Source organism: Stigmatopora argus, chromosome 13 (assembly GCF_051989625.1).
Source record: "Stigmatopora argus isolate UIUO_Sarg chromosome 13, RoL_Sarg_1.0, whole genome shotgun sequence".
NCBI classification, from domain to species: Eukaryota; Metazoa; Chordata; class Actinopteri; order Syngnathiformes; family Syngnathidae; genus Stigmatopora; species Stigmatopora argus.
The window spans coordinates 11213381-11227302 of NC_135399.1; the positions used below are offsets into that span (position 1 = coordinate 11213381).

General features: G+C 42.7%; 3 protein-coding genes across 4 annotated transcripts; all 3 read right to left on the minus strand.

The window, feature by feature from the left end:
- On the minus strand, positions 1 to 1473 carry hoxd9a (homeobox D9a). Its single transcript, XM_077617221.1, has 2 exons — positions 796 to 1473; positions 1 to 461 (listed from the first exon to the last, which is right to left on the minus strand). Exons 1-2 carry the CDS (start codon positions 1316 to 1318, stop codon positions 217 to 219), a joined length of 768 nt encoding a protein of 255 aa, XP_077473347.1. The 5' UTR covers positions 1319 to 1473; the 3' UTR covers positions 1 to 216.
- A 724-nt stretch (positions 1474 to 2197) lies between these two features.
- Positions 2198 to 6284, minus strand: hoxd10a (homeobox D10a). Its single transcript, XM_077617701.1, has 2 exons — positions 5545 to 6284; positions 2198 to 2883 (listed from the first exon to the last, which is right to left on the minus strand). The coding sequence occupies exons 1-2, from the start codon at positions 6239 to 6241 to the stop codon at positions 2609 to 2611; spliced, it is 972 nt and encodes a 323-aa protein (XP_077473827.1). The 5' UTR covers positions 6242 to 6284; the 3' UTR covers positions 2198 to 2608.
- Positions 6285 to 7161: 877 nt separating this feature from the next.
- On the minus strand, positions 7162 to 10745 carry hoxd11a (homeobox D11a). Of its 2 annotated transcripts, XM_077617699.1 has the most exons (3): positions 9862 to 10745; positions 8332 to 8477; positions 7162 to 7806 (listed from the first exon to the last, which is right to left on the minus strand). In XM_077617699.1, exons 1-3 carry the CDS (start codon positions 10469 to 10471, stop codon positions 7582 to 7584), a joined length of 981 nt encoding a protein of 326 aa, XP_077473825.1. In that variant the 5' UTR covers positions 10472 to 10745; the 3' UTR covers positions 7162 to 7581. The 2 variants fall into 2 exon arrangements, with proteins under 2 accessions (XP_077473825.1, XP_077473826.1); XM_077617700.1 differs by having other exon boundaries at positions 7660 to 8477.
- Between the last annotated feature and the right edge of the window lie 3177 nt (positions 10746 to 13922).

Sequence of the window (13922 nt, forward strand, 5' to 3'; positions counted from 1 at the left end):
TAAATTGTGAAAATTCTTTATATACACACTAAAAGCAACACATACAAAACACACACACGTATGCAGAGGCACACTCCCTTTTGTGATCTTAATCCAGGTGTGGAAAAAATGAGAACATGTTCACTTGGCATGTAAAGTATTCCTTACTGTCGCTCAATATTAGCCTGCTTGAAAAAAAATCAAATAAGAGTGCTTGAAATGTGTCAAGAGGAGTCCTCAGTGCTGCTCCTTGATGCCCCTGTCTCGATTCATCTTCTTCATTTTCATCCTGCGGTTCTGGAACCAGATTTTCACTTGCCTCTCGCTTAGGCTGAGGATCCGGGCCACCTCATAGCGACGGTCCCGGCTCAGGTACATATTGTAGAGGAATTCCTTCTCCAGCTCCAGAGTCTGATACTTGGTGTAAGGGCAGCGTTTCTTCCTACTGGAGCGCGCGTAGATCCAGCTAGCTGCCGGGTTGCCTGCGTGCACAACATGACAAAGAGCAAGAGTCAGGGTGGCTTTTTGGGGTAAACACATCTTTGGCTTTGGGGATAGTATACAAATTCAATCCAGGTGTATGCCCAAAGGCCTTTATTTCACCAGTAGTGTGACTCTGTGACCCCCACGTGCACAGAAAAGTGTAGAATTCTTGTGTAGTATCTCCCAAAAAAACAAGGGCGGTTTCTGTCCCTACTGGAGCAGTGGACTCCAGGACACTTTTATGGGTCAGTAAAACATGGCGTTTTACACAGTCAGCTCACACGGTTATAAATCAGCACCAGGGGCTATTTGCATGCATGCGTTTATACTTACTCGGGTCAACTTGTTTCTCGTCTTTGGACTCGCTGGGGCTGGAAAGATCACTTCCACTCTGCGCCCTTTCCGGGCCCTCGGAGAGCTCCGCCACCGGAGCCCGAGTCCGGAGCTCCTGGGCCGGCTTGCTGTCGCGGATCTTGGCCGGAGAGAGCTCCGGCTTCGGGTCGAACGGCGCCGCGCGTCGAATCGGCGGGAATCCGGCAAAGCGAGAGACGTGGTGGGGAACCGGCTCGATCCAGGGTCGCGTCCCGACGCATCTCGCCTCTGAATGGTGCGCGTAGGGGTTCTGGTAGAGTCCTTGCGGCTGGACCGGCGGCCACGACGGGGAGAAGACGGCCGATTTGGGGCCGAAATTGCAAGAGGCGAAGTCGGCGTGGTGCTCCACGGAGCCTGCGGGCGGCCTGCCCGGGGCTATCGTGTGCGGGGGAGGCGGCATGAAGCGAGCGCCGTACACGTCCTCCGCGTCCGGAACGAGGACGGAATCCGTATAGCAGCTGGCGAGGGCGCCGCTGGAAGACATATTTTTTTGTTGTTGTTTTTATTTTTTTTGTCTTCTTTGGATGGGCCAACTCGAAATAAAAACGACTTGCACTGTTAGGGGAAGCTCCCCTCTATGAACAATCATAGTATTTTTTGCTGGCCTGCGTCTGCACTCATTGGTTAGGCGGATCACGTGATCATATTTACCAATACTGCCAGTAAATCAAGCCTGCCCCCGCGCAAACCCTTTGCTATTTTCTTTTGATTTTTTTTCCCTCCCCGATTCGGATGAAGAAAAAAATGGAGAGGATATGTTAGGGTGTCAACAAATAACACCCCCTCACCCCACCCCATCGCATCCCACATCAGCCCCTCTCACACAGTCACTCACTTGCAATTTCAAGAGCTCGTTTCGTTGCTCATGCACTCAGTAAAAGAGGTTTACAGACTTGGAGAATTCTCGTAAAATAGATGCAATAAATTGTTGTAAAAATATAATAACAAAGGCCATTCTTCCTTTTTGACCCAGGAAACATTCTTTTTTCCCCCCATTTTTAAATTTTCAAACCTACTTGGAAAAAATGGCAATGAAATATTCATTGGAAAGAGAGTACAATAATAATGGCACATCCAGCTTAATATATACATGTATTTATGTGTATCAATAAATGTTTTACGAGGGTGCGTGTGATTATACATAACACCTATAAAATGGCTCGAGGAAGTTCACGGCACGCTCCGGTTTAAATATAGTCCTGATTTTTGTTTGTTTTGAAACTTTTATATTATGTTTGCAAGAAAGGTAAAGGAAACTGAATTCCTCGATAAAAGAGAGCAACAATTTTTGAGATTAAAAATTCCACATTTGCTGTATACATATATACTGTTTGTATTAAAAATAATCTCCCGATTAAAGAAGCAATGTTGATACTTTTATTGCCAAAGGCTTGCCACACACATGCAACATGAATCTTGATTGGATACCCAACAGCAGGCAAGTGGTGAGCTAATGTTTCACACCCAAACACATGGAGTACGATGACTCACCAAAATACACTGACAACTATAAAACAGCTCAAAACTTGGGCCTTTTATCTATACTCACCATCATGTGTGCTGTATTGAAACTTTATTTTTTTAAATACTACATACATGTGCCATGGTAAACAATGTGGTGGAGTGCACAAGTGTACCTAAAAAGGGACCGGCGAGTGTGCAATAATTTAGGCCCCGAAAGTTTGACAAATAACAACACTGGATGTCCAAAAAGATGAACATGAACATAGAAAAGATAATAACGCTCACATTATTTAACAATAGGCGTGATGGTTCAAGAGAAGGTAAGGTTGCAGTTGAGTTCCCGCGCTCGACATTCTCGGTTCATCTTCTTGAGCTTCATCCTGCGGTTCTGGAACCAGATCTTGACCTGTCTGTCGCTCAAGTTGACGCTCCTGCTGATCTCCAGGCGGCGCTCTCGGCTCAGGTACATGTTGAACAGGAACTCCTTCTCCAGCTCCAAAGTCTGGTGCTTGGTGTAGGGGCAGCGCTTCTTCCGGCCGCTCTTGGCCGTCAACCAGCTGCCGCATTGGGGGTTGGCTTTGAGCTCTGTGTGGGAAAACAACCACATCCTGGGTTTTAGACCTGAGGTCACGCCAATCAAGGAGGAACTGCACAAGCTCAAATAGGGCTAAAGTCCAAGTTGGCTACTGTCCTGTACTGAATGATGAAATACAACGATATTGGACAGAATAAATGAATGTTTTCTACATCCATAGTGTCGGAATGCATGCTGGGCGAGGCACGAGTAGCATCGTTTGTTGGACGACAACAGTATTGACAGCAGACTGCAGCAGAGATTACACAGAAATTGCCAAAATTAAGCTTCTAGAAGCAATGAAGCCTTGCAATCAGTTGGTTCGAAGCTTTATATGGTGGTTCATTTGCTCTATGGCGCTATCAAGTGGTCTTGAAGAGCAACAGTGTTGAGAATTCTATAGCTATTTGTTTAAGAACATTAGGAGCTTTTAATGCTAACTGGCTAAACAAAATGCAACAAGTACGATAAGAGTACTTTGTTATTCATTTTTACATTTAAAAAAAATAGCTATCCCAAAGAGTTTGGCTTTAAACTGTAGCTTTTTTTGGCAAAGTAAATCCACAAAACGCTTTTTGTGTTTCACAATGTCAATCATCTTTGTAGGTCTGGAATTAGTTTAAAGGCTTTGCTTGTCTGAACACAGTATATTTATTAAGCCTGTGGCATAATATCTCTTGAACAGTAGCATATTTTTTCAAACATACTATTTTGAAAATAGCATTTGTGATTTTCTCCTCCCCCCCTTAATAACAAAGTATTTGGGGTAAAAGTTTCAAATTGCATTGAAATTAATTTGATCCAATCGGATTGAATATGTTCCATTGGTAACTATTTTTTTCATTACTACAACCGTACACTGAAATTAATTTTGAATCGAATTGTCTTTTGAATGAAAGATTCACACACCTAATATTTATATATAATATCTTCTGTGATACCAGTCTTGGAACATTTCTTCCATTTCCTATATTTGAAGGGCAAATATGTACATGGTTAATACCTATGAGGCGGTTCTACAATGCATAGAGACAACCACTTCTAAATATATGCCTGCTCAATGTACTTGGATGAAAATAGATGGGCAGTATACGTCGTAAACAAGTCCATTTATGTGCTTCATCTTAGCTGTCTAACAATCTTTAGGATTATTTATACCTTTTTCCAAGGCCACAAAGTTATAGTCACATGGTGTGTGTGTCATGGTGTGTAGTATATTTTCTAATAAATTACAATGTTAACTACTAATTGAATATTAGTAAGAAGGGAAGTCAGTATTGTACTGCTTATTCCTCAAACTGCACTATACTTGAGAAGCTAGTGCATAACACACACACACACACACACACACACACACACTCACACACACACACACACTCACACACACACACACACATGCACAAACTCAAGTAGTTAAATAACACTGTGTTAAAATGTGCATTTGATAATAGACAAATAATTTGTCTAATTTCAAGTCCGTGCAAAGGAATTTGAAGATGAATACGATTTTTTTTGTCAAGACCTGAAATGAGTCAAGAGTCCCATAAATAAATCTTTCATAATAGCAAGCCATTTCAATTAGTGTCTTCTAGACTAATTAGAGCAAGTTTGGGAATTAGGTGCCCCCTTTCAAGGCCAAACTGCTGTAAAAATAAAGTGTGAAGGGTTTTTAAAAAAGACGTTTGAGTCTACAAGTGACAATCCACACCCTCAAACTCGTACATTTTGGCCTTTTAAAACAGTATTACCTCAAGCAAAGCCATATAAGCAGTTGTTTTTCTTTCTCATATAAGTCAATGTATTCTGGCACCAAAAAAGAAGAAAATATTTTTCTGGACAAAATACACAAATGGGATGGCACCATGAAAACAAATTTAACCCTATAAACACTCCCTGGGAATTAAGTATAGCTTACTGGTTTGATGAATGAAACGAGAGAAAAAAAAAAAATAATTGGGGCTCTGACTGAGTTTATTTGTTTTGAACCTGATTATGCAGTACTTGTTAAGTGCTGAAATTACACTATTTCAGGTCACATACAATTCACATGAGTAAATTGAATAAGGTATACAATCATATAGATATAGATATAAAAGGTTACAGGCCATGTGTAGGTGTGTGTTGATATATAGAGACACATACACGCATACATATGTACACCTTTTCCATTGAGAGCACATGTTCCCTGTCCAAATGGATCCATGCACGATTTACTATAGGAAAAGTGTAAACATGTGGCAGGATTTTAGTGAAATGATGAATAGTTCCTTGTGGGCCAATAGCCAATTTCACCTAACACTGCATGGACAATAAATAAAAACGTGCATTTGTTCAAAGCAAAATAGGCACCTTTGCCAATATATTGCAACCACCACAACTTAAAAAAAAAAACTTTCAGTGACTGTCCACGTTGATCACTTTTTCCAAGCGAAAATAAAAGTTCAACTGGCCTCTAACCATGCAGAGGCGCCCTGTACATATATTTACCATTTCATCCAACGTCCAGTCATCAAATTTGTAATGTAGGGACTAAAAAAGTCTCGCGAACGTGCACGCAGGCCTTTGTGTGAGCGCGAGAGCGCGCTTTTGCAAAGCCTCTCATCAAACATTACGAGTGCGGAGGCTTGTTTGTGTTTTATTCGCGATTTTACGACACTGGAGGCCAAACCCACCTTTCCCATCCGACGGCTCTCGCAGGGACTCGGGGCTGCAGGACGGTCGCCTCTTCTTTTCTTCCTCCTCCTCCTTCTGTTCTTCTGCTTCTTCCTCCTCCTCCTCCTCCTCGTCCGAGGTGGACGTGCAGCGTTCCGGGCTCCCAGCGGGCAAGGGGCTCCGCGGTGGGGCGTCAGTTCGGGGTTCCAGCCGCATGAGCGTTGAGCCGGGCTGCTGCCGGTAGAGCTCCTCCTCGCGCCCGCCGTCGACGTACGTCTGCCCCAGCCGGAAGTAGCCCGGCACCGGCACCGGGACTTCGGCTCGGTTGGGTTCGGCAGCGAGGGGCGAGTACGCGCGGAGGTCTTTGGTCGCTCCTTTCTCGGAGAACATGCAGCAATTCCCCTCCTCCTTGATGCCTTGCGCGTACGTGCAGTCGGGACTGACGGGAGCCTCGGCTCTGCACGGCCGGCTCGATGGCCCCCACTGCGGGGCGAAATAGGAGGGGACGCCCGGGTGGCCCGGCTCGGCTCTCCTGGCCAAAGATGGCGCGAGTCCAGCACACCTTTGCATGGCGTAGCCGCCGTGGGCGTCCGGGTATGTGCCGAAAGCGTCCGAGAAGAAGGGGCTCGCCGCGGCGGGGGCGGCGTGGAAGGACATTTTGGCCGTCCTGGAAGCGGACATGTCTGGGTTCGGAGGCGGCGTACGCGAGGACCACATGATGAACCCACCAATGAGCGTTGGAAGTGGCCTTGACACGCAGGCTCGCGCGCACTGCGGCGCAGCACAAAAGGCGCAGTCTGCAGCGACACCTAGAACCAGCACTTGAAATTGGTTGGCAGAGAACAACTGGAGGGAGGGGGGGGTGGACAGGGATCTGCCAGTACACGCTGCATGTGCTACATTGCCGTTTAGGGAAGAAAAAAAACCCTAAATGCAGCTGCAAAATGTCATTACACATTACCAGACAATCCCCAGTTTTATATATTTAATGCACTTACCTGCATTTCAAAAGCAACCATCAATTCACTCAATTTGAATCGTTTTTTAGTCATTAACTCTGCAGATTTTCCCTTTTCTGTCGTTTTTCGTGTTCCACTTGGCATTGAGTTAAACACGTATCACGTTTGCATGGAAGGATTTTGATACCTTTTATTTCTGTTCTTGATATAGCGAAAATGACAAGAGGAACACTACTTTTTTGTTCACTTTCCTCCCCCAATAAAATAATCAAATACATACAGCAGGGTACAATAGCATTTTTGTGTGAACTTGTGGCAATTAAAAACCAAGTCAAAAATTGAAAATGGGGTAAAAATGGTAGTGTGTAGCAGTCGTCAAAAAAGTAAGCAAATGCCATTCAAAAAGAAATGGTGTCATTGTTGTATAATAGGTTACATTTACGCACGTCACTATTTCCTAACATTTGAATTAAACAATGATTATTTAATTTGGTACGTTGTGGATATGTTCCTTTTAATTTTCCAAATACCAAATTGTAAAGAACTATTTTCATTTTCCTTTTAATGGGTGGCCAACCGGCCCACCACCCCCAAGACACACACTCAAACACAGTCAGTCGCTCTCTCTCTCACACACAACCTACAACGTCTAAATGACAAAAAAAAAAAAAAAAAAAGAATACACCAAAGTAAATAATTGTATTTGTGGAAGCCACATTTTAAATATGTTTTAAAGCAAAATACAAATGGACACCATTTACCATTTGGTGCATCCATTTTCAGAATGAAATGAGCCCAGCATGAGAAAAAAATGTGCATTCAAGTAAAAATATGATTGCATCACTTTTTTGCACAAGCCCAAAATTAAGCTGAAATGTTTAAATAAAATCATGTTTTTTTAAATACATTTTCTGTACCGAGTTGAAACCCCAAAGCGAAGACGTGTAGAAAGCATCAAGCGCTTTTGTTCTTTGGCTGTCCTCTCCCCTTTCCAAAACTACAAGGCTGCCCTCATGTGGACGTGTTGGACAACATGATATCATTTCACTGCTGGACTTTGACGGGACGGCCACGCAATTAAACGCCTTATGAAACGTGTTATTTAATACCGTTTCCCTGCAGATAGTGGATGTGGTGCTCGGCTTCAATTAAAAATGCATGATTACAAATTACCTCAGGATCATATCTGACCACATGGATGATCACAACGAAGCACTCACGCGCAAGTCCATTGACAAAGCACAGTCCAAGTCCACATTGGTCCACGTTGAACATCCAACAGCAACAACAGAAAAGATGTCTCCAGCTCCCCAGATTTTGCAACTGTACTTTGAGGCGGGGGAAAAAAGGGGTTGACTTGGATGATGGGGGGCTCCAAAGTCCAATAGCCCCTATTTAGACATTTACAGCTGCTTTTATGATTGTGTCTAGACGGTTCAAGGTTTAGTAAACAATCCAGTGTTTGAAAGAAGAGGAACTAAAGGCCTGAAGACGCATACTCGCACACATACACACTGTGTCAGCTGCGTGTTATTTATACAATTTTTTGTCTGACACACTGAAACCACATGACATGCGTCCTTGAAATGCACATAGAATAAATAATATTGTTTGTTCCTGATCAGGTGAGGATTAATTTATAAATACATGCAGTCGACACGTCGGCGACTGATAGATTACGCGAGAAGAGCAGTCTTTGGCGTGTTTACATAGTGATATATAAGGAATATATATATTTATATGCATACTAGATGTGTATCAGAAGAGCGGATTGCCAGTGAAGTACTGTAGACGGTCACGATTGAGCTTCTTCTCCTTCATCCTCCTATTCTGGAACCAAATTTTTACCTGGCGGTCGGACAGGTTGAGCATCCTTGACAGCTGCAGGCGTTTCTCCTTGTTGATGTACACGTTGAAAAAGAACTCGCGTTCAAGTTCGCGGATCTGGTACTTGGAATACGGACACCTTTTCTTCCGGGACTTGCTTGATGTAGCTGGTGTCAAAAATGAGAAAGAAAAATCAATTTCATTATCATCAAGTAGAAGGTAAACTAAAAACATATCAATACAAATATTTTTAAGTACGTGTGCGTGTGTATCTATTGTGTAATGCGGTGAAAACTAATATTTTATTTTTTTGGTTTGGCGCCATTAACATTAGGAATTGTACTTCATAAAAAGAAAATAGCATTATAAACTAGTTTAAATTATACTACACTACCAGCAACCATCTTCCATTGAAATAATTCCTTAAAGCGATATTTCCCACATTGGCTACTTCTCCAAACTGTGTTTTGGTACGTAAAGTGGCCTTTATCTAAAATGGCTGCCGAATGCTACATGTTTTCAAATAAAAAATCCACTTATTTTCTATTTTTTTTCGAAATTTGAAGCAATAGTTAACCTAGGCAAAATATTACACTTACTGGGATTTATATCTATTAAAATCAAAAGGTGCATTTAAATTGGGAAATATTTTTTGCAGAAATCATTATTTCATATCACATTGCAAATAAACCCCTCAAAACATATACTTAGCATTGATTTTTTTAAATAAAAAGTACACTTCAATGAAATTTATACCAAGATATACGGAAGCCAGTTTTCTATGTTTTTGCAAAAAAATAAAGCTTCTTTGCTCCTCGCAATTGAGTTTCTATCTCAAAAGTCATATAAAAGCCACTTATTATGGGCACTGTTTGTTGGATATACACTTAACAGAACACCATCATGGAAGTCTGCCACAGGGAATGAGGAGAAAATGCAATTGTGCTCAGACTAATACACAATTTGGAAAATAAAAATGAGCACAGCGTGTATTTTAAAAATGAAAAAAAAAAGAATACAAATTGGGGAAAAACGTGATGAGATAACAGTAATCATGAAAATGTAGACGTTTTTTTATGTGCCACTAAAATAGTTATTTGACCTCATATTTATTCTTTTCAATTTATCAGAAATGTGGCAAACTGGCATTTTGGCGTCCTTTTTTGGAGGAGTACTAAATCGTCATGGTGGAAATAAACTTTTTGAATTGGATAATAATACTTTCAGAGGGAATTGCAATTAATCTTGAATTTTAAGGTGGAAACTAAGCCGTCGGTTTAAGAGAAAAAGTTAAGTGTGTAAAAGTTGTCTTTAAATCCACGAGGCTTGTTTAGCTCTTTTGCATGCGGACCTGCCACTGTAAGCCACTTGAACACTTTCCTATTGTAAATACCTTTACAGCCGTAAAGGACATCTTATTGGGATATAAAACCCGTTTGCATGCTTATAAAGCGGCAGGCGAGTGCAGGCGGCCACGGCGAAGGACACGCCATTGTTCTCCACGGCAGACCCCCCATTTACATTTAAAAAAAAAGTGACAAAACAACCCACTTTGCTGTTGACTGCTCTTGTCCCCGCAGTTGGACGACGAGTCGTCGTCCGCACCGGCCGCCATCGTCGTGGTTGTCGTCGTGGTGGTGGTGGCGTTGGTGGACGCCGCCGCCGGGTCGCCATTTCCGGCTTCTTCCGCCTTGGCGTCGGCGTCGTCGTCCCTGTTCCTCGCAGTGTCGGCCGCGGCTTTCTCCGAGTTAGAGCCGTCGAAAAACTGGTCGAAGCCCTGCGGCAGGACACCGTTGCGTCCCACCCCGGGGAAAAGGTTGCAGGCCGGCGATCCGGCGCCTGCCCCGGCGTGGGGACCGCCGTACAGCGGCTCGCTCTTGAAGGACGACTGCAGCAAATCCCGGTGCTGCATGAGCTCCTCCGACGAGTAGTAGGAGGCGTAGTTGCCCCGGTAGTGCCATTTGCTGGGGTGCTCCAGCCCGTAGTCCCGGAAGGAGACCTCCCGGACGGGTTGGCCGAGGTTGGCCGAGTAGGGGAAATTCACCTGGCACGAAGTGCTTTGCGGCAGGAAGGACGAGACGGAGGTGAAATCGGGCGTGGACACGTAATAAGTGCAGCTAGGCAGATACATGTTGGACGCGCGCTCGTCGTAGTCCGTCATGACTGCTGGCGGCCGGACAGCCGACTCCGTGGGGGGAGGAGGGCGACCACACTCGGGCTCGGGCTCCGGATCGGGCTCCGGCTCGGGCTCGGGCTCCGACTCGGGCTCCGACTCCGGCGTGTGCTCGCGGGCTCCAGCGCGGTCAAACTTGGACCAGAAAACCGCGAAGGGGCTCGCCGCTATACATCTTGATCGATTCCGGAGGTAATTGTGTCATGTGATCCCCGGCCAAGAAATTACCATACATCAATATCGGCCATTAAAAAAAAGAAAGAAAAAAGTCGTCCTGAGGAAACTCATGTGAGGCCATGGGAGAGCCTCCATTGGCTCCTCGGAAGCTGGGGGTTGGGGGGGGGAACTCCCTAACAAGCAAGAGCATGCGCCACCACCATCACAAGAACAAGAACAAGAAGAAAAAAAGGAGAGCAAGAGAAAGAAAAAGCACGTAAAGGTGATATTTTCCCTCACTTGCTCATTGACAAGCAGCCGGTCAGCGAGCGTCCGTCACGGACGTCCGAGCATTGACGTTGACCTCCAGCCTTCTTAACGAAGGGCGAGTCAGACGGGAGGGGGGGAAAACGCCAAGGCCACATGCACGTCCATGTTAGGACAGCAAGCGGCACAAAGAGCCACATGTGATTACGCACTTGAAGCCTCATTGCGCCGACGCGATGATATGATGCTTGGCGCAGTTAAACCGACGCACGATGGCTTCTAATTCGACATTCTTTATTGTCCCCGGCGCAGTAAAAGTGACGCCCGCATAAATACAAGGCGAGCTTCCCCGCGCGCCTCGCGTTCCTTCCCCACAGGAGCCAAAAGACATAAGCAATCATACAAGAAATTAACTCCAGCAATGTGCACTTAAAGCGCAATTAAGATGCTTGATCATCTTCAAATAAGGAGACGCACAAATGACCGTGAACGACAGGGCTTGCTAAACATATTCCCAAAATGGAATGGGGATGATGTAAGAGCAACTGTTTGCATCTAAAAATAAACGAGGAGATCAACAAAACGAATAAAAATCTTATTTTTTACATTATTTTTGTTGCAGAGGTGAGGGTCATAAGTTGCCACAAAGAGAAATTATTCATCAAGGTAGTATTTCAAAAGTATTGTAACCTGAATGCCATATATTTGTTGTTTTTTATTGAACACTTTAGGACAGCAATGTGAGTATATTTGGTGTCTCTGGTCACCGTGTGAGTTTTGGACAAAAATGTACTTGAATGGATTTAATTGGAGTATTTCCTTTGTGTGGAAAAGTGACCTAATTTTCGGCGAGAAATAACTATGACGTCACTCGACCACACGCCTAAATCATGAGCAGCCGCCTTTTAAAGTAAGTAAATACAAAAGACCTTTTCCGTGTAAGGTTACGTTGTAAAAGGGAAAAACAACACTTTTTAAAAGTGAAAATTGAAAGCACGTTTAGAGGAGAAATGTGTGTTCGACTATGTGTGAAGGCCTTTATTGTTATTGGGGGGACATCAGCTCTGCGTTCACCCTTCACTGCACCACACACACACACACACACTCTCACACACCCAAACACACAAACCCAAACACACACACTTAAATGCATCATGCACCTTTAAAGCTTGAATTACAACAGATTATTAAAAGATGGTTGGAAGAGCATTGTTGCTGATAAATGTTCGAATTCTATTATTAAAATGTAAAAACACAATCAATGCATTTCATTTAGCCCCTTTAATGCATTTGCTCTGTTTTTTAAAATCTATTTCTGACCCTTTGGTGGATAAGTAAAAACAATAACAAATGCATAAACTCTTGTATTTTGGTGGTTTTGGTTTTTTATTCTGTTAAAATATATGCAGTCAATCTTGTAAATTATTTCCTATCATTCCATGTTTATTTAGATGATAACCATTTTTAATGTGTGTTAAACCATTAGGCCATGTGCTTGGATGGACTCTATTAAAGTGCATTGGAATAATAATAATAACATTTCGCCTCCAAATGACAATAATTAATTTTGTCTGTAGTGTGTGAGAAAATATTTAATAGATGAAGAAACAATGCATTCTAATAAAATCATCTTCAAAATAAAGGCAGTCTATAGCGAAATGAGTCATTGTTTCCAACCCTGTTGTATTTAATTTTATTTACTGCAATGGGTTACTGTGTTTAGACATCCTCTGCTTTATTTATCGACTTATAATTTTGTTATTTATTCGTTATAAACCCTGCAATGACGTCTGAAGAAATATAGAGTGCATGCAGTGCAAAAAAAGCTACTTTGCTCCTCTTTTCAAGCATGAACTGGCGATATTTGGGCAAAATATAGTAATGTACATTAGTATTTTTTTTCAATGAAACTATGTCGTGTGTTTATATCATTCTAAGGTTTAAACAAAAAAAGGAGGATGCATTGTAACTAGAAATGTATTTTCGACTGACTTCTCTCATTACCCAAACGATATGCTTCATATTTCAGCCATATTTTGTATATTGAACAACATCGGAATGTTAGGACATGACCATCATTTGAATGCGTGGGAAGCGATAGCAAAGCACTGTCCACTAACTTGACCTTAACTTTGTTTTGGCACCCCCTCTGTCTTTAGGGCCCAGAGCTAAATGACGCTGTCTGGCCGCGTTTTGCCGCAATAAAGCAATAAAGTCACAAAATGGGGGGCAGAAAAACGTCGCACAGAGGAAGCGAGCCTTTGCCGCAGCAGTAAAAAGTCCAAACACACACACTGACAAAAAGATGCCTGCTCTAGCGTCTTCTTTGACATGGGGAAGGCATGCTAAGAAAGGTGCATGTGACCTCTTTTAATATCAGATATCAAGCACGAGATTCAATTCATTGAAAAAGTGAAAGATGTGTACTTATCCACACCAAACTTGCATTGAAACTTAGTAAAGGAAAACCACGAGAAGCTAATTTGTGCTCACGAATTAGTATAGTTCCTGTATTTTCCTTTAAGAGCATTTTTTAAATCATATTTTGGTCTAAATATATTAATTGTGAATTTCATTTGACTAAAATGCAGCTGCAGTCACCTTGAAGTGACTTTGCAACAGTGCAGCTGCAAAGCAAGCAGGAATGTGCTACAAGACAAAAGGTCTCAGTTTGCAGTATTTTGTCTATGAAAAGCCTATTTGTGCACTAGCCTGTTGTACTGTGCTTTGAAAGTTATCCCAATTATTCTTTTATTTTTGTTTTAGGGATACTTCAAACGTGGCTGGTGGAATTCAAAGACTGAAAAAAGTAGAAGTGCATTTTATCCATCAAAAATACACTGAAAAGCGAATACATGATGAGCAACAGTATTTATTATAAACAACATGTCACCCTGTTCCACACAGTTGTATTTTGTTCGACATGGGAACAGATTGACCAAATTGAAAATGAAAGGGCAAAAGTAGGGAGGAGCCATTCCTTAAAATCTGGTATTGAAGTATTGCGTAAATATAA

Coding starts and splice junctions, on each gene's coding strand:
- hoxd11a (XM_077617699.1), bottom strand. CDS start 10,471: ATGACGGACTACGACGAGCGCGCGTCCAACATGTATCTGCCTAGCTGC. Junction 8,478..9,861: donor CAAGAGCAGTCAACAGCAAA/GTGGGTTGTTTT, acceptor TTTTGACACCAG/CTACATCAAGCAAGTCCCGG. Junction 7,807..8,331: donor TCAACCTGTCCGACCGCCAG/GTAAAAATTTGG, acceptor CTCAAAGTACAG/TTGCAAAATCTGGGGAGCTG.
- hoxd9a (XM_077617221.1), bottom strand. CDS start 1,318: ATGTCTTCCAGCGGCGCCCTCGCCAGCTGCTATACGGATTCCGTCCTC. Junction 462..795: donor CGAGAAACAAGTTGACCCGA/GTAAGTATAAAC, acceptor TTGTGCACGCAG/GCAACCCGGCAGCTAGCTGG.
- hoxd10a (XM_077617701.1), bottom strand. CDS start 6,241: ATGTGGTCCTCGCGTACGCCGCCTCCGAACCCAGACATGTCCGCTTCC. Junction 2,884..5,544: donor AGAGCCGTCGGATGGGAAAG/GTGGGTTTGGCC, acceptor TTTCCCACACAG/AGCTCAAAGCCAACCCCCAA.